This window comes from Oryx dammah, unplaced genomic scaffold (assembly GCF_014754425.2).
Source record: "Oryx dammah isolate SB20612 unplaced genomic scaffold, SCBI_Odam_1.1 HiC_scaffold_6, whole genome shotgun sequence".
Lineage (NCBI taxonomy): Eukaryota > Metazoa > Chordata > Mammalia > Artiodactyla > Bovidae > Oryx > Oryx dammah.
This window is the reverse complement of record NW_024070190.1, coordinates 39,984,785-40,009,891: the sequence shown is the minus strand read 5'-3', so window position 1 is coordinate 40,009,891 and position 25,107 is coordinate 39,984,785. Positions and strand designations below refer to the sequence as shown.

The 25,107-nt window shown below is 39.4% G+C and overlaps 2 protein-coding genes across 3 annotated transcripts in view; one reads left to right on the top strand and one right to left on the bottom strand.

The window, feature by feature from the left end:
• JMJD1C (jumonji domain containing 1C) overlaps positions 1 to 4,129 on the bottom strand; it is a 322,162-nt gene extending 318,033 nt beyond the window's left edge. For both annotated transcript variants that reach the window (XM_040242285.1, XM_040242287.1), the window contains exon 1: positions 4,019 to 4,129. The gene's annotated coding sequence lies outside the window, so the exon portion shown is untranslated. The remainder of the gene's footprint in view (positions 1 to 4,018) is intronic.
• REEP3 (receptor accessory protein 3) overlaps positions 3,650 to 25,107 on the top strand; it is a 100,468-nt gene continuing 79,010 nt past the window's right edge. The window contains exon 1 of the mRNA XM_040242289.1: positions 3,650 to 3,859. Coding sequence (XP_040098223.1) covers positions 3,828 to 3,859 — 32 coding nt within the window. The 5' untranslated portion in view covers positions 3,650 to 3,827. The remainder of the gene's footprint in view (positions 3,860 to 25,107) is intronic.

The window sequence follows — 25,107 nt, the reverse complement described above, 5'->3', positions numbered from 1 at the left end:
TAAAGCAAACTGGCTAACACATAAAAAACATTCATTTAGCCGCAGATGGAAAAACAACAGACTTTGTCTTTTAAGTTATTCTCTTTAAGATCCTCATGTCATTTTCTAAACAACTATTAAAGGTAGACTATACTTTTAATAAACTATAAAAGTTAGTGATTTTACCCGTTCTATACATAAAAATATTTTCAAGCGCTTGAAAATACTCCTCCAACAGAAATGGGAAGGTGACCTAGTATTCAGTTTCATTAGTATACTCATTAATTATATAGATTAGATATTATCTCTGTACTCTGCAATTCTCTTACTACCTGCTCTCCGAGGTACCTTCCCACTCTTTTTTTCCTATAAATCAGCTACTTTAACATGTAGGAGACACATATTCCACATATCTCCCAGGAACTGGGAGAAAAATCAATTCTTTTTAATAGTCTAATTACCCTTACTCTTTAAAACCCCTTGCATTTGATTATCATAATATTATCCTCACTTAACAGGAAACATAGATACACTTGCCAAACATCACATGAATGGCAATTAGAAATAGGTCTCCTGATAGAATGTCCTTTGCCCTAAATATGCTGCATCCCACCATGATTAAACACAACACCCAAAGAAAAGAGTCTTTGCAGAACAGTGAAGGAAGCACTCAAATGAATATTAGCAATATGCTTTTTAAAAAGCAATTAAGTTTAGTATTTAAAGAAACAATTTTCCATCTTCTAAACAAGAAATGGTCTCAAGGATGCCAAGAGACCACCCTTTAAAAGGCAGCAGGTCATGTATTTCCTTTTCTCCCATGTCTCCGAGCCTTGCCTTATACCATGAAGCACTAATCTAATGGCCATCTATTACTAGATCTCAACTATCAAGGCACAGCCCAGTACACCCACTACTAAAATCTGGGTTCTTCTCATGTAAGGCAACTCCTCAGATGAAATTACAGTCTATTTAGACTAAGAATTCTCAACCAAATCAGGCTTGATGTTCCCCTTTCATAAAATATTTTCCAGCTTCTGCTTTATCACCCAGAAATGAAATTAAAAACAATCTCCCTACAGACTTCAAACAAACCCATGTATCTATCCTAAATAAAATATAGATGGAAAAGTGTAATGAAAAATCATTTAAAGTAAGATATGTATTTCAGCATGTTAATCTTGAAACAGAACTGAACTAGAAAACATACAAGAGTAATTACCAGCTAACCATGACAGCTATGAATACAAAGTACTTTGTGACACAATTTTCCAAAACTGTAAACAACTCCTGATCAAATTGTGAACAAAACAAATCTTTCTTTCACAAGTTGCAGATAGAAATAGACACTGGAAAATTCAGTAGCGGTTAAAACCGTGCCTTATACATAAAACAGAGGTTCCAGGTTCAGATAAGCACAAATATTACACAAATGTCAGGCAGTGTGTTCTTAAACCTTGAAAAACATGGGAACATTCTTTGTTTAGGACAGCCTGTGCACCTACAAAGAGTATATACCATTCCTGGCTCTCACCCATCAAATGCTAGTGGTTAGCCTTAATCATTCCAACAATCCCCCCAAAATACCTCCGAACCTCCCGGCTGGAGGCAGCCTCCATCTGGACCCACTGCCTTAAACACATTTCGACTATCACAGTATAACCTAAAGAACACTTGGGAAATATGCATTAGAGTTCTATCCCCTGTAAGTTATGTGGTCACTGGCACTGAGTTCTCTAAACCTCAGTTTCCAGTGTACTAAACAGGAATAAACATTTACCTAGGCTCTGAGTTGTAAACGTTTTAAAAAAAATTATTTGGACTTTTACTGGGTAATTACTTTATCCTAGAGAACAGGGAAACACAAATAACTAATATACCACACTGCCCTTAAACATTTTACCATTCCGTAGGTCAGACCTAGGTAAAACACAACCACAATATAAAGCAGAATGACAGGCATTGAAATTCAAGTAATTAATTATGGGGGCTTGGAGAAAAGGAATAACTATGAAAATCAGGACATCAAGTCCAGGCATAGGCATGGAGCATGAAAACATAGCTTGGTTCAGAGAAGCACCATAAGGGAAAAAATACATTAGAGACTGGAAGGGCAGGAAAAATTAACGCTGTAAAAACATTTAGGATCAGTTCATGGAGGAATTTGAATGCCATTCAAATACTTTGAGTTTTACTGGGCAAGAGAACTTTTTAGAAAACTGGTGTTTATGTGGCACACCTGATTTTCAAATAATGCTGAATAATGGCCAAAAATGATTCCAGACAAATGCAAATTTTCATCATTGAGATCCCTGAAATTAATACATACGTTCTTAAAATGCATAAATAAGCAAAAAGAGCCTCAGTTCAGTTCAGTCGCCCAGTCGTGTCCAACTCTTTGCAACCCAAGAGTACAAAGCCTACCCAAGAGTATAAAGGAGTTTCCGATTTCATTCCTTGCATAACAGAAACATTACTAATGTACTGAACCTGGGACCTTAAAAGAACTCAAGATAATCTCCTATTCGTTTTTTATTTTCTCTCAAACAAGTGGCAGAATTTTACAAAATGTATTTAGCGTACTTCATGTCACCCTTGGAAGGCAAGAGGTAAACTGCAGTATTACTGACCTCTTTTTACTACAGGGAAACTGAGGAACAAAAAGAATAAATTACAGTATGGTCACAAAATAAACTATTTTATTTCCTAGACCTTTTAATCAAAGGCTTGAAGCCCACGTTTCATCCTTTATTCTTCGTACCATCTGAACACTAGAATTATCTTTCATTACCATCTTAACAGGAAAAAAAAAAGATGCGAATTAAATTTCAAGATCACTTCCTCGATTCGGTATTGCCACCAAAAATATCAGAGTTTAAATTCTGCCTCCTGAAATTAAGATACCGGCGAGACCTGCAAGGTGCGAGCAGTAACCCAACTTCCCAAAAAACAGACAGCTATAAATAGCAAGACAGGTCAGGAATCCTAAGCCCAACTTTTACTCTGAATATCTGGCAGGTCAGAGGTGTGTTTGTAATACAGGCTTTGCGGATGTTGTGATGGGACGATGTCGTAAGAGGCCCAGAACAGTGGTATCTACACACTCACTACTGCAAACTTGAAATCCAAGGCTTTCCTCCTCTGCCCCTCCCTGCATTGCACCACAAACCAGGAGACTCCTGACAGGCCTGTGCAACGATTCTCCCGACCTCTGCCTGAAAATGCGGTACTTTGATGATGTCCAGGGCCTCGGTGAACAGTGAGAACACCGATATAGCTAAACGCATCTCCAAATTTCTCCTCTCCAGAATCTAGGGCCTGGTCCAAAAGGATTCCGCCAGACACACAGTTTCCACGACTATCTTGTTTTTCACACAGATATCAACAACCCTCACCCCCAAGTCCCCTTCCTCAGCCTCTCCCCACCCTCTCCCCTCTACGCCTCGTGGACTTTCTGGACAAAGGAGGCAGAGCAGGGAGGTTAGAGTCAAGGATCCAGGCCGCAAGGCCGTCCGGCGCGGGCAGGGGTCCCGGCAGCCCAGCCCCCGGAGCCGGGCAGCCCAGACTTGGCCTCGGCCAACGCGCCGCCGCCGCCTATCAGCGGAGCGTAGGGGCGGGGCTGGCTGGCTCCGCGGCGGCTCCGCAGGCGGGCGGGGAAGGGTGGGGGGGGGACCGACCGCCGCGCAGCTCCGGCCGCCGCGCGCAGACACCGGGCCCGGCTCCCGAGGGCGCCAGCGCGGCCCCGGGGAGTGCGAGGAGCCGGAGGGCGCGCGGCCTGCCGTTGGCCGCCTGGTCCGCCACCCTCGGCACCCACCCGCCCCCGACGTGGGGTCCAAGCCCCCGGGAAGATGGTGTCCTGGATCATCTCCAGAGCCGTGGTGTAAGTGTCGCTCACGGCGCCCCTCCGCCCCCACGCGAGGCCCGGGAGGCCGGGGGTGGCGGCAGGGGCCGGGAGGAGAAGGGAAGGCCCGGGCCTGGGCGGGGTGGGCTGGCCCGGCCTCGGGCCTGCCCGGGGTCTGGGAGCCCTCGGCCTCCTCACCCTAGTCCACGTCGCTGCGGGGCTCCCTGCGTCGGCCGAGGGCCCGGCTGCTGCGGTGCGGCCGGACTGCGTGCGGCTCGTCGGCCCTGCTCCCGCGGCGCTGGGTGGGCAGGCGCGCAAGGCAGGCGGCGCGCGCTCCCTGCTCCCTCTCCCCGCGCTGCGCGGCACCGCCCTGCGGGCCCGGGAGCGGCGCGCCTCGCGGCGGCGCCCTGCGCAGGCTCCGCAGAAGCTAAGCGCGGGAGGCTCGGCGATCCTCCTGAGGATTTCGTGGCAGCGCCGAGCCTTTGTATCGCGCGTTGCGGGTCTCCCAGGGCCGCTGATTGCCTCTCGGTCACGTGTGGTAGGAGGAGAGATTTGTCTAAAAATCCGAGACCGCTCCCAGCTCAGATCCCTAGGAAGGGTCTCAGTTGCCCCGAGATTTACAGCTTATCGAGAAAGGAGCTCATTATTGAATGGTGACACTCGCCTGCTCCAACGGATCCCAGAATTTGGCCCTGTCGTGGTGGATATATTTGCAAAGGGATTGAGAGGTTGCAGGTGCCTGTTGCCTTTGTTCAGATTATCCATTCATTTCATTGTGCTTTTAACACTGTTACAGGCCCATAAGAAAAAAATTAATTGAGTTGTGGGGTTTATTCTGTAAAAGTTGGACTACAATTTAAACTGATTTCCTCCAATCCTTCCTGACTTAACCCCCACCTGGAACACGAAAAGTCACGAAGTAAACAACAGTGACGTAGTTATAGCCAGGGGCCCATGGATTCATAAATCATGATCTCTGTAGGAGTATTATCTCTGTACCTTTCTGAAATGTATTCAGGTGGCAGGCCTCTCCGATTAGCTTTATAATGTGGAAAAAAGAACATTGCCAGATTGCTCATTTATTTCTCAATTAGAATTAGCTGATTTTTTTGTTGTTTTGTGTTTTGTTTTCTTTTGGGTTTGTTTTGTTTTTTCTTTGAGAGTGAATCAATCACTTACTAGCCCTGTTTAACTTGATTTACAATAGCATTCAAAATGTGTCATTTGATTGTCCAAATGCAGTTTTTTTCTTCCTCGGTATAGTTTTTAATTTTAAGCTTCAGAGGGTTCATCTGTACAAAACTAAAATTCAAGAAATAATACCACAGATGTCTTAAGGTTTTGTTTTTTAGGTTTTTTTTTTTTTTGCCTTTTGGGGCTTTCTTTTGAGTCTATGTTTTCATAACACAGACATAACTTTCCTGACCTAGTAGATGTCTATCAATTGTGTCAGTGCCTGGAAAATCAAGTATCCAGTTAAGATATTGTCACGTTGTTTTGTTTTTGTTTTTGTTTTTGTTTTTATTCTCGGGGTTCCTTTAACCAGTTCTTTGACAGAAAATTGTGAAGCACTCATTTAATTTACATTCATCAAAGTCAGATTTTTGTTTTTGATCATTAATTATGAGTATGAATGTTTTCTATGTGCTATCTAGAACACAAGGGTTAATAATGTATGACCAATCTTAATGGAACTGACGGTTGCAATACCAGATACCTGCAGTACAGGGTGAAGTCTTCTAAGAGTTACACCCAGAACTATAGGGTTTAGACAAGGAAAGGATTGTATCTGGTTGGAGAATCAGAAAAAGCAAGGGAGATTACATTTGAGATGGGCCTTCAAAGATGGACTGACTTTAGACCCGAAGATGAAAAAGGAGAGGATTCCAGATAAACTGGTCACTGTGAGCCAAAGAACCGAGAAGGGAAAGCCCAGATTAGTTACTGAGGACTTAAAGATGGGGGAGAGAGAAAGCTGGAAAGGTAGGCTGGGGCCTGTTTTCAAGGAATATTCGCAGAGAAGTGATGATTGTTATTAGGCAGCCGTGGATTTGCTTTAGAAGATTCTGTGCCTTAGGTGAGATGGTTGTGAATGGTGAGACTCTGAAGATGGGAGACCCCTTAAGGAGTTCCCTAACTGAAGAGAGGATTAAAGCCTGCAGTGCTAGAATGTACAGAATTAAAAGTGCAAGGCAAAGGAAAGGGAGATAATAGTGAGGGAGAAAAGGTCATGAGAATGTATTTTATCAAGTGTCAGAAAGTTTATCTCTTGAGCCCTTGAACTATTAGCATATTAAAAAGCACACTTGCCAGGGAATATAAGCATCATTATATTTTGTCCCTCTGTTCCTCAGTTTCCCTTTCTCTAAGCACTGAACGTTTTCTACTCCCTTGATCACACGTAAGAGTAAGAACATGAAGGATCAACCCCAGGGTTTATACAAAGTTGGAAACCTTTTCACGCTCGCAGATAGACTTTACTGCATTCTTTCTGGAACAGCCAACTAGTCCTGAGCCTAAAAAAAGATCAGACAGTTCTCTCCATATGAACCTTGGGCGATTGAACAAGGAACACAAGGACCCTCTTTAACCTGAGCTCCCTGAGTGTGTGAGCACTTTCTCCCTAGCCCAGTGGCAGACCCTTACTAGGAAGAGCACTGACTTGGTAATCAACCCTGGATGCCAGTTAATAGACCTGGGCAACATGCTAAATCTGTGTTTGATCGTCCTAGAAATGATTATAATATTTACTACTTAAAACTGTTGTCAATATTTAGTTTAACTAAAAAACACGAACTGTGCCTGACATTTGTTATGCACTTGAATTTAGTATGTAGATAAGTTTTTTTGTTTTTATGAGGGAGAGGTTAGATGGTGTAGCAAGAAATATCATTGGACTGTCGTCATCAATAATACTATCATTGAAAACCTGGAATTTAGAACTAGCTTTGGTTGTATTAACCAGATACATGACCTTTAGTCAGTTCTCACTGATTATAGACCTCTGTTTCTTACTCTGTAGAGGTAGAAGGATCTGGTAATCTCCAAAATGTTTTGTATAGCTGTAGCATTCTGTGACACTGTAAGGATTTTCATTTTTTTCCAGTCTGTTTAAAATTAGCTTGCTTTATTTTTACAGGCAAAATTGAAAGGTTAGTTAGCAATTATTAAGGGATAGTAATCTGAGACTACCAAATGATATTACATGTAATATAATACATGATACCCATAACCTTCTAAAACATGATTCTTAGAGGTTGAGGGAAATCCCATTTTTCTGATTTGTATCTACAGCATAGCTGGTCATTATGATCAGGACTGAACACAGATTGTCTGAATTCAAATATCAGCTGTGCCATTTAGTATTGGCTGCTGCCTACCCCGTTGGATTAAATTTTGTTCACATACATAATGTTCATTCTCCTCCATCAGGTAGATAGTAAGTATTCAGTAATGTTAGTAGTTATTATGAGAACAGGAAGAACATATTCACCTAGTCTCAGCATACTGAACATTTATTTTCAGTTTACATTTTTCTTTGTCTTTCTGTGTAGGTTACATAGTGGTAATTAACAGTATAGTAAGAGTAATTTTTACACTGCCGTTTATTGTTATATGATAAGCATCTCCTACATTGCCCTGAAATCTTATATCTTCCATTTGCTCAGACCACTGTTCATAATTTTCATAGCCATTCTTTGATCTTTTAATTTTCCTTTTAGATCATTTCTAGTATTTCATTATCATAGGTAATGCTATAATGTAATTATAATGCTGAATTGGACATCATTTATATATACTTTTTAAGTGTTTCCTTAGGATAAATATCCAAGAGGAGTATTTCTGAGTTAAAGGTTATAAATATTTTTGTGACCTTTGATGTCAATTTCCAAATTAGTATCCAAAAAATTATTAATACTTTACACTACCACCAGCAAGATGTGAGTACTGTCTCGATCACAGTGTAGCCAGATTGGGAAGGTTTAATTTTTTTTATGTTTTCCTGCAATTCATGGGGTCGCAAAGAGTCAGATACGACTGAGCGACTAAACTGAACTGAATGAATATAACATTGTTTTCTTCTGCATTTTTCTTATTAGCATTAATATTTGTCCTAATATTTATAATTATGTCATATACAAATAATCTATGCACTTTACCCATTAATCTCTTGGCTACTTAATAATTTACTAGTTTGTCTGAACTCCTTCGGTTCAGTTCAGTTCAGTCCAGTTGCTCAGTCGTGTCCGACTCTCTGCAACTCCATGAACTGCAACGTGCCAGGCCTCCCTGTCCACCACCAACCCCCACAGTTCAAACTCACGTCCATCGAGTCCATGATGCCATCCAGCCATCTCATCCTCTGTTGTCCCCTTTTCCTCCTACCCCCAATCCCTCCCAGCATCAGAGTCTTTTCCAATGAGTCAGCTCTTCACATGAGGTGGCCAAAGTACTGGAGCTTCAGCTTTAGCATCGTTCCTTCCAAAGAAATCCCAGGACTGATCTCCTTGCAGTCCAAGGGACCCTCAAGAGTCTTCTCCAACACCATAGTTCAAAAGCATCAATTCTTCAGTGCTCAGCTTTCTTCACAGTCCAACTCTCAGATCCATATATGACCACTGGAAAAACCATAGCCTTGACTAGATGAACCTTTGTTGACAAAGTAATGTCTCTGCTTTTTAATATGCTATATAGGTTGGTCATAACTTTCCTTCCAAGGAATAAGCGTCTTTTGATTTCATGGCTGCAGTTACCATCTGCAGTGATTTTGGAGCCCAAAAAAATAAAGTCTGACACTGTTTCCATTGTCTCCCATCTATTTCCCATGAAGTGATGGGACCAGATGCCATGATCTTCGTTTTCTGAATGCTGAGCTTTAAGCCAACTTTTTCACTCTCCTCTTTCACTCTTCATTACCTAATAAATTAACCTTAAGTCCTATATGATGCAAGTGTGTTTCAAAATCTAACTATACTTCTCTTTAGATATTTTAAATTATCCAGAGAGTTCATAGTTTTAATGCAGTTTAGAGTTCAACTTGTTCATTTTTTATTTTGTGATTTTTTTCACTTCTAAATATAAAATATTTACTCCAAATATTTAATTAGTACTATTTTCTCATATAGAATTTTTAGATAAATTTAGAAACTTCCCTTTAAAGTCCATAAATCTGCATTTCCCTTTTTACATCTTAACACATTTTAATTTTCGTTTTACTATAATTTTATTATCTGGCAGTAGTAGTAAAACCTCAGTTCTCTTTCTTTAATTGGTCCTCTTCCATTGTATTTAGTGAGTATCTTTAGAGTCTAAATTACATACCTTAAAAACCATACTCCAGCGGTTGTTTCCAACATCATCCGTTTTCCCTCTCCACTTTATCTTTCTTGTCAGCATGAAACATGCTATTATTGCTCCCATCTTAAGAAAAAAAAAAAACCTCTCTCTCAATCTGCTCTACTTTCCATCTCATTTACCTATTTCTCTTCCTCTCATTAAAGCAAAAAACTCAAAAGAACAGTCTACATACACCTTCACCACTCATCCTTTGGGTCACTCTTGAACCCATAGCAGTTAGGCTCTGCCATCAACTCCTCCACTAAAATTACCCTTCCATAGGTTGGCAGTGGCCTCCACATGGCCAAAAGGGTCAGTCCTCTTCTGACTTATCAGCTGCTTTTGATACAGTTGCTCTTTCTGTCCTTGAAATACTTCCTTCACTTGGATTCCCAGAAACCTTGCTTGCATTGTTTTCATCTTAAACACACTGGCCACTCCCTACTTGGTCTGCCTTGCCACATTCCTCCACATGCCCTGAATTATTAAAATTGATATGTCCAGAGGCTAAGCCTTTTTCTTTTCTATCCACACTCCTTTGAGGGCTCTCGTTAATTTACGCCTTCAACCCAGAGGTCTGCTAAACTCATGATCATATGTATTTTTAACTGCTTGAGTCTGCATGGAAACATCTGTCGGGTTGGCCAAAAAGTTTGTTCTGTGAAACATTACAGAAAAACCCAAACAAACTTTTTGACCAACCCAACGGAAGTCATCTTGAACTTAAAGCTATCCAAAACTGAACTCCTGGATTGCCTTTTTGATCTGACTTTGGCACCCTGCCCAGCTCAATTATTGACAATTCAGTGCTTCATTAGTTCAGGCTTAAAAACTTGGCATCATCCTTGATTTTTCGTTTTCTATTGTTCTCTACATTGAATACTATGGTTAATCTTGTTGACTCCAAGATCTATGCAGCATTCAGCCAATTCTCATCACCTTTACTTAACATTACTCTAGTCCAAGCCTGTTTCATTCCTGAAATGTATTATTATAGAAGCAACCTGCTTCTACCCTTTGTATGTGTGTATATTTGTTAAGATTATGACAGGATTAATGAAAAACAGCTTGAGTAATTTTTAAATCATTGGGAACTTTGAGGGCAGTCACAGTTTATTAGTGATTTTTCTTCCTTTTGGTAGAATCTCAGTAGTAGCTAAAATGACTGTTGTTGTTTATTTGCTAAGTCATGTCCAACTCTTTTGCGATCCTATGGACGGTAGCCCTCTAGGCTCCTCTGTCCATGGGATTTCCCAGGCAAGAATACTGGCGTAGGTTGCCATTTCCTTCTCTAGGTGATCTTCCTGACCCATGTGTACTGCATTAAAGGCAGCTTCTTTACCACTGAGCTACCAGGGAATTCCAATGGCTAAAATAATTTCTTTCAATTAAGTTAAGGTAGATTTTAATAATAACTTTATTTACCAATTTTGATGAGTTCATCATGTAAAGCTTAAATGTTCCTGAGTGATGTCTAAAAGAATAGGATACTTACTGCTTTCAGGTAATGAGAAATAAGGAAAATAGGAGCAATGATATTTTCAGAGACATTTGAAAAGCTAAATATCTTAAACATGTAATTTTCTGTGAGTGTCCTCCAACAGGTCATTTTTGCTGTCTTCCTTAATTAAGACAGAAAACACATCCTAAACGTTTGGGTCTTGTTTTCATCGCACAGGCCAAAACTTCCAACAAGATTCCTTTGTCAGCCTTCATTTCAGAAACAATTTGCTTTTGTTCACTTTTTGTCACTGCTGCTATATTAGCTATTTCTTTTTCCACTGGATTTTTTTTTTTTTTTTTTAATTTTGTCCCTGCCACATGGCATTTGGGATCTTAGTTCCCCAACCAGGGATCGAATCTGTGCCACCTGCATTGGAAACACGGTGTCTTAACCACTGAACCTCCACTGTGTTTTGTTTTTTTTTTTTTTTTAATAATTTTAGCACAGAGAGTTTTATATTCTCTTTTTCCAGTATAGATTTAAATGTTTAAATAAACAGTATATGTGCTTAGTCATTCAGTCATGTCCGACTCTTTGTGACCTCCTTAACTAGAGCTCACCAGGCTCCTCCGTCCATGGGGATTCTCCAGGCAAGAATACTGGAATGGGTTGCCATGCCCTCTTCTAGAAGATCTTCCCAACCCAGGGATCGAACCCAGATCTCCCACATTGCAGGTAGATTCTTTACCATCTGAGCCACCAGGAAAGCCCAAATAAACAGCATATTACAATAATAATAGTATAAATGGGTAACTTAAATATCGTAAGTATGATATTACTGTTTTGGTCATCACATGGAGAAGATTACTGCTGAGTCTCCGTTAGAGGAACATGAGCTTATTTCTGTCATTGGTCATGCATTTGCCTTAAACTGCCGCTTTCGTTGAAGTTAAATGACAAGTTAAAGATAAAAATTATTATAAGTGTCTTTATGTTTACAAAACTGTCTGTTAATAGTTTAAGCATAGTTATCCCTATTACTGAAGCAAATTTACCAGCTTCAGGTATGTTGGAATTAACAAAAGCCACTATAACTAAAATTCAGGTGAAATGTCCTACTAAGATACTGTGGTCAGAGACAACGGTTGCAGTTGGAATGGAATTATTTAACAATGGCTAGAGATTATTTTAAGTAAAGATCAGACTAGCTAATGTTAAAATATACAGCTCTTTATATTGATATTCAAAGTATTTTTTATTTCATTGGAAAGTGAAAGTGAAGTCACTCAGTTGTGTCCCACTCTTTGCGACCCCCTGGACTGTAGCCTACCAGGTTTCTCTGTCCATGGGATTCTCCAGGCAAGAAAACTGGAGTGGGTTGCCATTTCCTTCTCCACATTTCACTGGAAGACCCTTTAAATATGTCAGAGTTTCTTAAGCTAGCACTGTTGAAATTTTGGACAGGATAGTTCTTTCTTGTAGGGGGCTGTCCTGTGCGTTGTAGAAGGTTTAGCAGCATCCCTGGCCTCTATTCACAAGATGCCAGTAGCACCTACCACAGATACAACAGCCAAAAATATCTCCAGATGTTGCATGGTTCTGTTGGAGTGATGCTCTCCAAGATACAATGCCCTCAGCATCCCCATCTGAAAATGGCTTTGTTGTTTACTATTTCCTGCTTCTGTGGGAGAAAGTATAAGCCATAATGATATGGAAATTCAAAAAGCATCTTGGGATATCTTTTAAGAATTTTCTAGATAAAATACTGTTGCTGATCATTCTCATATTTTTAATACTATTTCAGAATTAATTTCTATTTCAGAATGTACAGAGAATTTCCCCAAATTGATGACAATTGTTGGTGCAGCACACTTTGAAAATAATTTTTGTAATCTCTTATTCTGCATACCAACTCTCATAGTCCTTATTTTCTAAATTTATAAATGAAATGTGGTTTACACATTCCAGTTTTCCTGGCCTCAAAGTTGTTGGCATACTAGGATTTGAATGCAGAGTCAAGGGTTACCAGCATGTTGCTTTCTTTACTATTAACAGTCTCATCAACTCTGCAAAAGCAGAACTACATAAAAAAAGCAAAATCATGAAAACAAAAGTCAAAAGAAAAATCTAAACCCAATAGACTTGTGCTGGCCAGTAATTCAGAATTTAATTTCAGAATGTATTCAAATATTTCATCGCAGAGAGCATTAAAATTTTCAAATAATAATATGCCCATTTTACCATTTTTTGAAAGAATTATTCTCACCCATAAATAAACCCAAGCATTCAGCTGTGGAAATTTTCCTTAACCTTTTATGTCACATTTCTGAATAATGTATTATATATAGTTTGCTAGGACTTTTACAGCAAAGTACCACCAAACTGAATAGCTTAAACAACAGAACATCATTGTGTCAACAGGGTTCTTCCTTCTGCGGGCTGAGAGAGAATTCATTGCATGTCTCTCTCCTAGCTTCCACCCTGATCTCTGCTTTCATCTTCATCCGGCATTCTCCTTTTATGCCTGTTTGTGTGTCCAAATTTCCCATTTTTATAAGGATAGAAGTCATATAGGATTAGAGCCCACCCTAATTACCTCATTTTAACTAGATTACCTCTGCAAAGACTCTGTCTCCAGATAAAGTCACCATATCTTTTAAGGGGGACACAATTCAACCCGTTAACAATCTCTTTTATAAAAACTAGTATATGGCAAGGAATAATTTGAGGGATTGGATTAGAAAAGTAGGGGTAAAAAATTCTAACAAAATAGCTGTCTGTACATAATTTGACTTGTCACATGAGAGAAGGAATACTGATTTTTCTATTTTAACTGTGAGATGCAAGGCTAGGGCAATAAGTCGATGTTATAGGGAAGATAGTTTTATTCAATGTAAGGGAAAACTCTGACACCTGGTATTGTTCAGCATTGAGACGTTAGTCTCAGCATGAAAGCAAGAATAGAAAGCTAGTTTTGGATCTTGATGGTATTATTTGTATGCTTCCTAGAGAGAATCATAGATAAATTACTGTGAAGCATTTTGTATTTAATAAAACTACTTAGATATTTAAATGAACACATTAACCTTGTACTGATCTTCCCTGGTGGCTCAGCTGGTAAAGAATCCACCTGCAGTGCAGGAGACCTGGGTTCGATCCCTGAGTTGGGAAGATCCCCTGGTGGAGGGAAAAGCTACCCACTCCAGCATTCTGGCCTAGAGAATTCCATGGACTCTAGTGCATGGGGTCGCAAAGAGTTGGACACAACTGAGCGACAAAGCATACACACACATTAACCTTGTATTACAACAAAATGAAGAATAATTAATAAGCAGCATTGTTTGGCATTTACAAAACAGCGTGATTAGATGCAGCACTGAATAAGTTACATGCTAAAGCTTCTGCTAACATGACACTTTTTCATTATCAAACTGTAATCACCAATCTTAAGGGCTCCCAACCAAAAGAGTAAAGTGGATAAACTGACTTTAGTCTGGGGAGACACCATCATGCTGCCAAAACCAAAGAACACCAAAAAGAAAAAGAAAATTACAAACCAATATGCTTGAATATAGATTCAGAAGTTCTCAGCAAAATATTAGCAAACTAAATCCAACAATACATAAAAAAGACCATACACTATGACCAAGTGGGATTCATCCCAAATTCATAATGATGGTTCAGTATATGCAAATCAGTGTAATACACCACATTCAGTTCAGTTCAGTTCAGTTCAGTCCAGTCGCTCAGTCGTGTCTAACTCTTTGCGACCCCATGAATCGCAGCACGCCAGGCCTCCCTGTCCATCACCAATTCCCGGAGTTTACTCAAACTCACGTCCATCGAGTTGGTGATGCCATCCGGCCATCTCATCCTCTGTCATCCCATTCTCCTCTTGCCCCCAGTCCCTCCCAACATCCGAGTCTTTTCCAATGAGTCAACTCTTCACATGAGGTGGCCAAAGTACTGGAGCTTCAGCTTTAGCATCATTCCTTCCAAAGAAACCCCAGGGCTGATCTCCTTCAGAATGGACTGGTTGGATCTCCTTGCAGTCCAAGGGACTCTCAAGAGTCTTCTCCAACACCACAGTTTTTTGAAAAGCATCAATTCTTTGCTGCTCAGCCTTCTTCACAGTCCAACTCTCACATCCATACATGACCACTGGAAAAACCATAGCCTTGACTAGACGAAACTTTGTTGACAAAGTAATGTCTTTGCTTTTGAATATGCTATCTAGGTTAGTTATAACTTTCCTTCCAAGAAGTAAGCATCTTTTAATTTCATGGCTGCAATCACCATCTGCAGTGATTTCGGAAGCCCCAAAAATAAAGTCTGACACTGTTTCCCCATCTATTTCCCATGAAGTGATGGGACCAGATGCCATGATTTTCGTTTTCTTAATGTGGAGCTTTAAGCCAACTTTTTCACTCTCCTCTTTCACTTTCATCAAGAGGCTTTTTAGTTCCTCTTCACTTTCTGCCATAAGGGTGGTGTCATCTGCATATCAGAGGTTATCGATATTTCTCCCGGCAATCTTGATTCCAGCTTGTGCTTCTTCCAGCCCAGTGTTTCTCATGATGTATTCTGCACATAAGTTAAATAAGCAGGGTGACAATATACAGCCTTGACGTACTCCTTTTCCTATTTGGAACCAGTCTGTTGTTCCATGTCCAGTTCTAACTGTTGCTTCCTGGCCTACATATAGATTTCTCAAGAGGCAGGTTAGGTGGTCTGGTATTCCCATCTCTTTCAGAATTTTCCACAGTTTATTGTGATCCACACAGTCAAAGGCTTTGGCATAGCCAATAAAGCAGAAATAGATGTTTTTCTGGAACTCTCTTGCTTTTTCCATGATCCAGCAGATGTTGGCAATTTGATCTCTGGTTCCTCTGCCTTTTCTAAAATCAGCTTGAACATCAGGAAGTTCACAGTTCATGTATTGCTGAAGCCTGGCTTGGAGAATTTTGAGCATTACTTTACTAGCACGTGAGATGAGTACAATTACGTGGTAGTCTGAGCATTCTTTGGCATTGCCTATCTTTGGGATTGCAATGAAAACTGACCTTTTCCAGTCCTGTGGTCACTGATGAGTTTTCCAAATTTGCTGGCATATTAAGTGCAGCTCTTTCACAGCATCATCTTTCAGGATTTGAAATAGCTCAACTTGAATTCCATCACCTCCACTAGCTTTGTCCGTAGTGATGCTTTCTAAGGCCCACTTGACTTCACATTCCAGGATGTCTGGCTCTAGATGAGTGATCACACCATCGTGATTATCCAGGTCATGAAGATCTTTTTTGTACAGTTCCTCTGTGTATTCTTGCTACCTCTTAATATCTTCTGCTTCTGTTAGGTCCATACCATTTCTGTCCTTTATTGCAAGCCCATCTTTGCATGAAATGTTCCCTTGGTATCTCTAGTTTTCTTGAAGAGATCTCTAGTCTTTCCCATTCTGTTCTTTTCCTCTGTTTCTTTGCATTGATCACTGAAGAAGGCTTTCTTATCTCTTCTTGCTATTCTTTGGAACTCTGCATTCAGATGCTTATATCTTTCCTTTTCTCCTTTGCCTTTTGCTTCTCTTCTTCTCACAGCTATTTGTAAGGCCTCCCCAGACAGCCTTTTCCATGGGGATGGTCTTGATCCCTGTCTCCTGTACAGTGTCAGGAACCTCATTCCATAGTTCATCAGGCACTCTATCTATCAGATCTAGGCCCTTAAATGTATTTCTCACTTCCACTGTATAATCATAAGGGATGTGATTTAGGTGTCAAATCTTACTGTGCTTTAAACTGAAGTAACTCATCTGAAACAAAGATCACTTAAACATAGGTGGTAAGCCATTCTAAGAGTAATAGTTATAATAAAAAGAGACCTTGCTTACCTTGAATGACTGAGAAGTACAAAGAAAATGCTGAACATGATATAACCTATAAGCTAAAATTGTCAGTGCCTATTTAAATATGTAAAGGAGAAGAGGGCAGCAGAGGATGAGATGGTTAAATAGCACCCCTAACTCAATGGACATGAATGTGAGCAAGCTCTGGGAGATAGTGGAGGACAGAGGACCTGGCTTGCTGCAGTCCATGAGGTCGCAAAGAGTCAGACCTGACTTAGTGACTGAACTGCAAGAACAAGTCTAAACTGTGCTGAGAGGAGGAACTCTTTGGGGAAGGACAGCATTCCATTTCTTCCTTTGAAGAATTCAGTTTGGCTCCCCAACTTCAAAGTCCATCATCACTTCCCTTGTCCTCACTTTTATATTTTTCTCACCTTTTTGTCTGGTTGTAATCCTTTCCCCTCTCTCTCGATAGTGGTAAGGAGAAAATGGAATGGTCTCTGTCGTGTGCAGAGACACTATAATTTAAAACGCTATAAGTATCTATAGTCTCCAAACCAACAGAGAAGGAAGGAGGTTAGAGGATTATAAAAGACCAAAATAAAAAGGACAGGAGGTGAGAGACACATGGACAAAAAAAGATAGTAGAAATGGGTTCACCTATATAGAGAAAGATAATAAATGTAAAAAGATTCTATTTTTCTATTAAAAGGGATGGTAACAATGGAAAAAACCTATGAAGTTATAACGTGGTTGAAAGATGAAGGATCTAAATAAATGGATAGCTCTTATTAATGAATCAATATTAGTTGATGGTTATTAATTCTTCCAAAATAGAATTCCCTGGAATTCCAGGAAGAATTTGCTGTTTTTGCTTTCATGGAACTTGATAGACTAATCCATAGTTCATGGGGGAAGAACAGAAGCTCAGGAATCAGTAAGACAGCAACAAAAAACAAGGAAGGAAAACTTGTTTTATTACATTTCAAGATATATTATAATGTTGTAGTAATTGGGACACTGTAGTATTGGTGCAGTGCTTGACAGTACACTTAAGGAAACTCAAGCAAGAATCCACAAACTAACCTGGCATATAAGGAAATCTGATATGACAGTATTCAAAATACTGATATGACGGTATTCAAAATCAGTGGGCAAGGAAGGATAATTAGTGTTGTGACAACTTGGTTATCTCAGGGAAAAGAGGAATGTGACTACAGCCTTCAGTTCAGTCGCTCAGATATGTCCAACTCTTTGTGACTCCATGGACTGCAGCACCACAGGCTTCCCTGTCCATCACCAACTCCTAGAGCTTGCTCAAACTCATGCCCATTGAGTTGGTGATGTCATCCAACCAGCTCATCCTCTATCGTCCCCTTCTCCTCCTGCCTTCAATCCTTCCCAGCATCAGGGTCTTTTCAAATGAGTCAGATCTTCACATCAGATGACCAAAGTATTGGAGTTTCATCTTCAGCATCAGTCCTTCCAGTGAATATTCAGGACTGATTTCCTTTAGGATGGACTGGTTGGACCTCCTTACATTCCAAGGGACTCTCACGAGTCTTCTCCAACACCACAGTTCAAAAGCATCAATTCTTCAACCCTCAGCTTTCTTTATAGTCCAACCCTCACATCATACGTGACTACTGGAAGAACCATAGCTTTGAATATCCGGACCTTTGTTGGCAAAGTAATATGTCTGCTTTTTAATATGCTGTCTAGGTTCGTCATAACTTTTCTTCCAAGGAGCAAGCGTCTTTTAATTTCATGGCTGCAGTGACTTTGGAGCCCAAGAAAATAAAGTCTGTTACAGTTTCCATTGTTTCCCCATCTATTTGCCATGAAGTGATGGGACCAGATGCCATGATCTTAGTTTTCTGAAAGTTGAGTTTTAAGCCAGCTTTTTCACTGTCCTCTTTGACTTTCACCAAGAGGCTCTTTAGTTCCTCTTCACATTCTGCCATAAGGATGGTATCATCTGCATATCTGAGGTTATTGATATTTTTCCCAGAAATCTTGACTCCAGCTTGTGCTTCATCCAGCCTGGCATTTTGCATGATGTACTCCGCATATAAGTTAAATAAGCAGGGTGACAATATATAGCCTTGATGTACTCCTTTCCCGATTTGGAACCAGTCTGTTGTTCTGTGTCCAGTTCTAACTGTTGCTTCTTGACCTGCATATAGATTTCTCAGGAGGCAGGTCAGGTGGTCTGGTATTCCCATCTCTTTCAGAATTTTCCATGGTTTGTTGTGATCCACAGAGTCAAAGGCTTTGGCGTAGTCAATAAAGCAGAAGTAGATGTTTTTCTGGAGCTCTCTTGCTTTTTCAATGATCCAACAAATGTTGGCAATTTGACCTCTGTTTCCTCTTCCTTTTGTAAATCCAGCTTGAACATCTGGAAGTTCACAGTTCACATACTATTTAAGCCTGGCTTGGAGAATTTTGAGCATTACTTTGCTAGCGTGTGAGATGAGTGCAGTTGTGCAGTAGTTTGAGCATTCTTTGACATTGCTTTTCTTTGAGATTGGAGTGAAAACTGACCTTTTCCAGTCCTGTGGTCACTGATGAGTTCTGCAAATTTGCTGACATATTGAGTGCAGCACTATCACAGCATTATCTTTCAGGGTTTGAAATAGCTCAACTGGAATTCCATCACCTTCACTAGCTCTGTTCTTAGTGATGCTTCCTAAGGCCCACTTGACTTTGCATTCCGGGATGTCTGGCTCTAGGTGAGTGATCACACCATCGTGATTATCTTGGTCGTAAAGCTCTTTTTTGTACAGTTCTTCTGTGTATTCTTGTCACGTCTTCTTAATATCTTCTGCTTCTGTTAGATCCATACCGTTTCTGTTCTTTATTGTGCCCATCTTTGCATGAAATATTCCGAGTATCTCTAGTTTTCTTGAAGAGATTTCTAATCTCTCCCATTCTACTGTTTTCCTCTATTTCTTTGCATTGATCACTGAGGAAGGCTTTCTTATCTCTCCTTGCTGTTCTTTGAAACTGCATTTGGATGGGTATATCTTTCCTTTTCTCCTTTGCCTTTAGCTTCTCTTCTTTTCTCAGCTATTTGTAAGGCCTCCCCAGACAGCCATTTTGCCTTTTTGCATTTCTTTTTCATAGGGATGATCTTGATCACTGCCTCCCGTACACGTAAGACTACAGCCTTACTTCACAGCAAACTCAAAAATAAACTATCAGTGGATACTTGCTGAGATGTGAAAAGTAAAACATTTATGACATAACAATATAGGTGCTGCTGTTACCCTCATTTTGCCTTTGAGAAATGTGAGGTTAAGGACATGAGATAACTTGCCCAAGGTGATAACATACTAAGAGGCAGAGCTAAGTGGCAGTCTGGCTTTAGAACCAGACCTTAACCAACATGCTATCCCACCTCCCTGAAATATAATGTGCATCTGTTATTTTTAAAATTTCACATCAGCATTTTTTGGGATAGAATTTACATATAATAATTTCAGAGACTTTTGTAAAATAATTTACTCTTGCATCACCACCCTTACACTCTTGCATCACCTCCCCTACCACCAATGCAAAGACTGATTTTACATTCTCAGCAATGATAGCTGAATTTTCACTGCATTGGCAATAAATTTGTCTTTGCCAATCTATGTGGGAAAAAAAACAGCTAATTATATTAAATAAACTTCTCAGGATATAGAATTTTTAAAACTCAGTTTAGAAACTAATATTGCTATTTTTTAATTTCTCAATAGCTTGAGGCCAGGGAAGGAAGGTGTGATGGAAGAAGCCTGTACTAGAATTATGGCCCAACATGGGCAAAAATTGCAGACAGTTTTGTAATAGATGTAACTCACAAAGTATGATGTTGGGATGGTATAGGAATTCTTTAAAATCAATAAGAAATAGTCTAAAAGGAAGATGTACAATTGAACCAGTAGCAAAACAGGGAAAGCAACATACAAAGCTCATTAGTTTTCAAAGAAATGTAAATTAAGACCACATTGGAATTCCATTTCATGCTTTCTAGCTTGCAAAAATTAGGAAGTCTGAAAATACCAGGTGTTGGCAAGGATGGGTAGTGCAACGGGATCTTATATTTGTGATGCCAGTAAGAAAGTAAGATGCTTCAACTGTTTTGGAAAACAGTTTGGCCCTAAGTCATAGTATTAATCATACCCTATAACCAGAAATTCTACAACTAGGTAGTATTTGGCATGGAAACCAGGAGACATTTGCAAGGATATTTATAGGAAAGTTCTTAAAGCAAAAATCTGCCAAAGGGACTTCCCTGGTGGTCCAGTGGCCAAGACTCCACGCTCCCAATGCAGGGGACCCAGGTTTAATTCCTGGTCTGGAAACTTGGTTCCAAATGCCACAACTGAGAGTTTGTGTGCTGCAACTAAAAAATCTTGTGTTAATCATATCACAGCTAAGACCTGGCGAACCAAATAAATACAGTTTTTTAAAAACCTACCAAGAATACTAATTTACATGGACATGAGAATGGGTAAATAAATCTTGGTCTGTTTACATAATGGAATATTACTCAGCAAGAAAAGTGAATGAGATACATATTACAAGCATCAATGTGGATGAATATTTGGCAAGTGTGTTTGTTTGGGGGGAAAGCCAGATATGATTGCTTTTAGTGTGATACCATTTTAAAGTGTCTAGCATGTGCCCTGCTCAGTCACTTCAAACATATCTGACTCTTTGAGACCCTTTGGAATGTAGCCTGCCAGGCTCCTTCGTTCTTGGGGATTTTCCAGGCAAGAATACTGGAGTGGGTTGCCATGCCCTCCTCCCGGGAATCTTCCCAATGCAAGGATCTAACCACCATCTCTGCATTGGCAGGCGGGTTCTTTACCACTAGCGCCACCTGAGAAGCCCAAAACTAAACAATATATAGAGATATAGACATATATGGCAAATCTATTTTTCAAAAAAGAGAATAATAAACACAAATTTTAGGATAAGGGTTAACTCAGTAACCTGAGAGAAAGGGACTCTGGGACAGTTGTGTTGGTGGTATTCTACTTTGAAGCTGAATGACTGATTCACTTCATCATGCTCCTAACTTAGAACTATACATCATATATTGTCTTTATAACAACTATTACATTTTTTAAAATGCTAAGGGAATTCCCTGGTGGTCCAGTGGTTAGGGTTCCACCCTTTCACTGCCGAGGACTCAAGTTCAGTTCCTGGTCCAGGAACTAAGATCCCACAAGCTGCGTGACACAACCAAAAAATATATATATATAGCATAATACTTACAGTGAGTCAGGACCAAGGTATCTACAGTAACTAAGGAGACAAGCTAAAGACAACACAGAGCAGATACCAACAGAAAGGAGATTCTGCCCCTGTCCCAGCCCATATGCTTCTGGCTGGTGTTGAGGCCAGTTTCAGTGCTAAGCCAGGCCCCAGATGGAGGGAGGGAGGGAACTGCACCTGTCATGAAGAATATGTGAACAAAAGACCAGAACCTCTGTGAAATCGCCAGGCAGGCTGTATCTAGTCCTTCCCCCAACCCCGCCAAAACTGGTATGAGTCCAATGAACATGTCAAGTTCCTTATATATTCAAAGGATTTTTGAGCTTCTAAAAGTTGGTACATAGACTTAAGAGGTTCCCCCCCACACTATTTTCAGATAAACGTATTTTTCTTGTCTGTCCATTTGGTATATGGCTATAAAAAGTAATTTGGTGTCTAAAAAAAAAAAAATGTGCCAATCAATATGGCTTCGCATAACTACTTCCAGATTAAGATAGACCTAAGAGTATTGATGTCGAAATGAAGAATAATTTTCTTAACAGCTGCTGCTTTGTCTTCTTAATGATATTACTTCTCTGTTTTGATAGTTTATCTGGTCAAAAAATGTTGCATTGCTTGAAGTTCCCTTATCCCTACATGAGAACAATACAGCTTTTGCTTATGTGTTTTAGAGGCGTTCTCCACTACTACACAGCAGAGACAATAGTCCTAGAATCTGGAGTGGGTTTGAACTTACCTATGGGCGCTAACATGTAATAGTAACATTTCTTATCATTGTGTCGCTCTGATTCCTCATGCATCCTGAGCATTATTTATAGAAGAGGAGGAAATGGAAAATATTAGAGTTGTATGCTTTCCATGTGGTCAGCACTGCTCTGGTGGTGATCTGGCTGAAACATCTGTCACCCACTGATGGCCAGGATTTATCTGGCTTGCTAGGCTGTCCCCTTGCTCCTTTGTCATTCCGTGTGCTGTGCTCACTTGTTCGATAGAGGACATTCAGAGCCTCACAGCACCTCAGGAACCTTATGAGACATTAGCTTGTAGATATGCAGATTATGTGGAGATTTCCAGTTTGAAATTGCAAAGTAAATAAATCTACTAGATTTAACTGTAGAAATTATCCATGTTCTTGTACTACCCCAGTAGTCACCCAGAAACATCAATAGGATTGCCAGCTAGTTTAACACTTTTTTTAAATGTGAAGAATGTTAGCCTCTTTGAGGAATCTTGGAGGATTTCATAAGAATGGTTTAAGAAGGGGAAATTAGAAAATGAATCAGCAATCAGCTTGTACAAGAAAAGGAGTACTGCCCAAAGCCCAAGTGCATACTGGTGGAATAAAGGAAGTGGGTAAGTTTGGAATGTTTCTTGTTAAAGATGACTGGAAAGCAACAAGGTTCTGCTGTATAGCGCAGGAACTGTATTCAGTATCCTGTGATAAACCCTAATGGAAGAGAATATGGAAAAGAATTACGTGTTTAAGTGAATCACTTTGCAGTACAGTAGAATTTAACAAATTACAAATCAATTACACTTCAATAAAATAATTCATTTTTAAAAGACTAGAATTCATGGGATAAAATGGAACTTCTAATATAAACAAGAAAAGGTTTGGAAACTGAGATTTAAAAAAAAAAAGCATGTTAGTCTGCAAATGGGCTCATAAGTAAGTGACCATTTATTCCTTTTACTCCTAACCAGACTCTTGTTCTATTATTGTTTTGTCAGTCAGAGTCTTAAGTTTTGCTAGCATTTAATCCTTCAATAAAGGGACACAATTTCCTAACATTACTCACTCTTTAAAAAGGAGTTTTGTATGATGGGGTATTTTAAAATTACACCTTTGAACCAGAAAAGCAACTCAACAGATTTACAAATGTTGAAAATTGATGACATCATTAAATTTGAGAAACATGGTTGATAGTGATAACTCACCTCTTAAAATCTTAATAAAATGATTTTCACTAATACATGCACACTACTATATGTAAGACAGCCAACAAGGACATACTATATAGCCCAGGGAACCCTACCCAATATTCTGTGATATGATATGAGATATGATGTAATAAGATATGAGCAAAGAACTTATTGACAGAAAGGATGAATATATGTATTTGTATAAGTGAATCACTTTGCTGTACACCTGAAACTAACAACATTTTAAATCAACTATACTTCAATAAAATTAAAATATTTAACAACTTATTTTCACTGTAACTGAACACATGATAAATTGAGTATCTGTTTTCATATAGATGATTTATTTATTTTTTATATAGATGATTTAGACTCTTCAGTAAAAATAAGAGCTCACCAAGCACTATAATAGTTTTAAAATACAGTTCCCAGAGCCCAGTCCCAAAGATTGTAATAACGGATCTGGGGTGGGGTTAGATATCCTTATTTTCTTAAAGCTCCCCAAGTGATTGGAATGTGCAACCAGGTTCAAAAACCTGGTTTTGAAACCATGATAGTAGAGGTTATGAGATAGAAAACCTAATTGTGACTTTTTTTGAGAAATAGTGTCAGGAAACACAGAATTGAGCTACTGGAATACCATTCCCATTTTAGAACAAGGAAACAAAAATTGTAAAATATCCTTAGTTTAGTTTCCAATGATTTGATGATTTTGACAATCTGAGTACCTAGAAAATAGCTGCAACATTAGTGGCCTATAAAGAAGTAATCTTTCCAAAGCTGGTCTTTTCAGACTGAGTTACAGAAGTATTAGAGGAAAGGAATGCAGTGGCAGGAATATCTGGATTTTATTACAGCATTGTCTGTCTTGCTTCAAGAAATTCAACTTGGAAATGCATTTCATATTTCCAGTTAGTATGTGAATGAAGTCTACCAAACAGCAAAATATCACATTTGTCAGCTTGACTAAATTGCACATTTGCCTCAGCGTGTACATCTATGCTGCCTTAAAAAGATCATCTGTAAGATTTGTCAGTATGGAGCTTCGTTTATTTTTAGTGAAACTCATATCAAAATCATTCCTTGCCTTTAAAAGTTTCCATAGCATTAATATCATATATTAGAATATGGTATACATCTTGGTTTTTAAAAAAAGGTATGCATGCTCAATCGCTCAGTCGTGTCTCTTTGTGACCCAATGGACTGTTTTTTTAAAAAAGAAAAACAGGTAATGAAAATCTGGGTGAGAAGGAAGCATCCGGGCAGATTTAATCTTTCATAGCAACCTTTCATAGGGTTGAAATGCTAGCCTTTCCTAATCCTGTTCCTAAAGGATTAGTGTAGGCCCCAACGTTTCTAAGTTAAAATTTTATTTGTTCCTTCAGTTTTATTGTCTGTTAAGTTTAAGCAAAATGTAATTTAGGGTTTTTACATTAAATTTCATGTATTCTAAGATTTCATTTTGTATACTTTTCCTGTCAC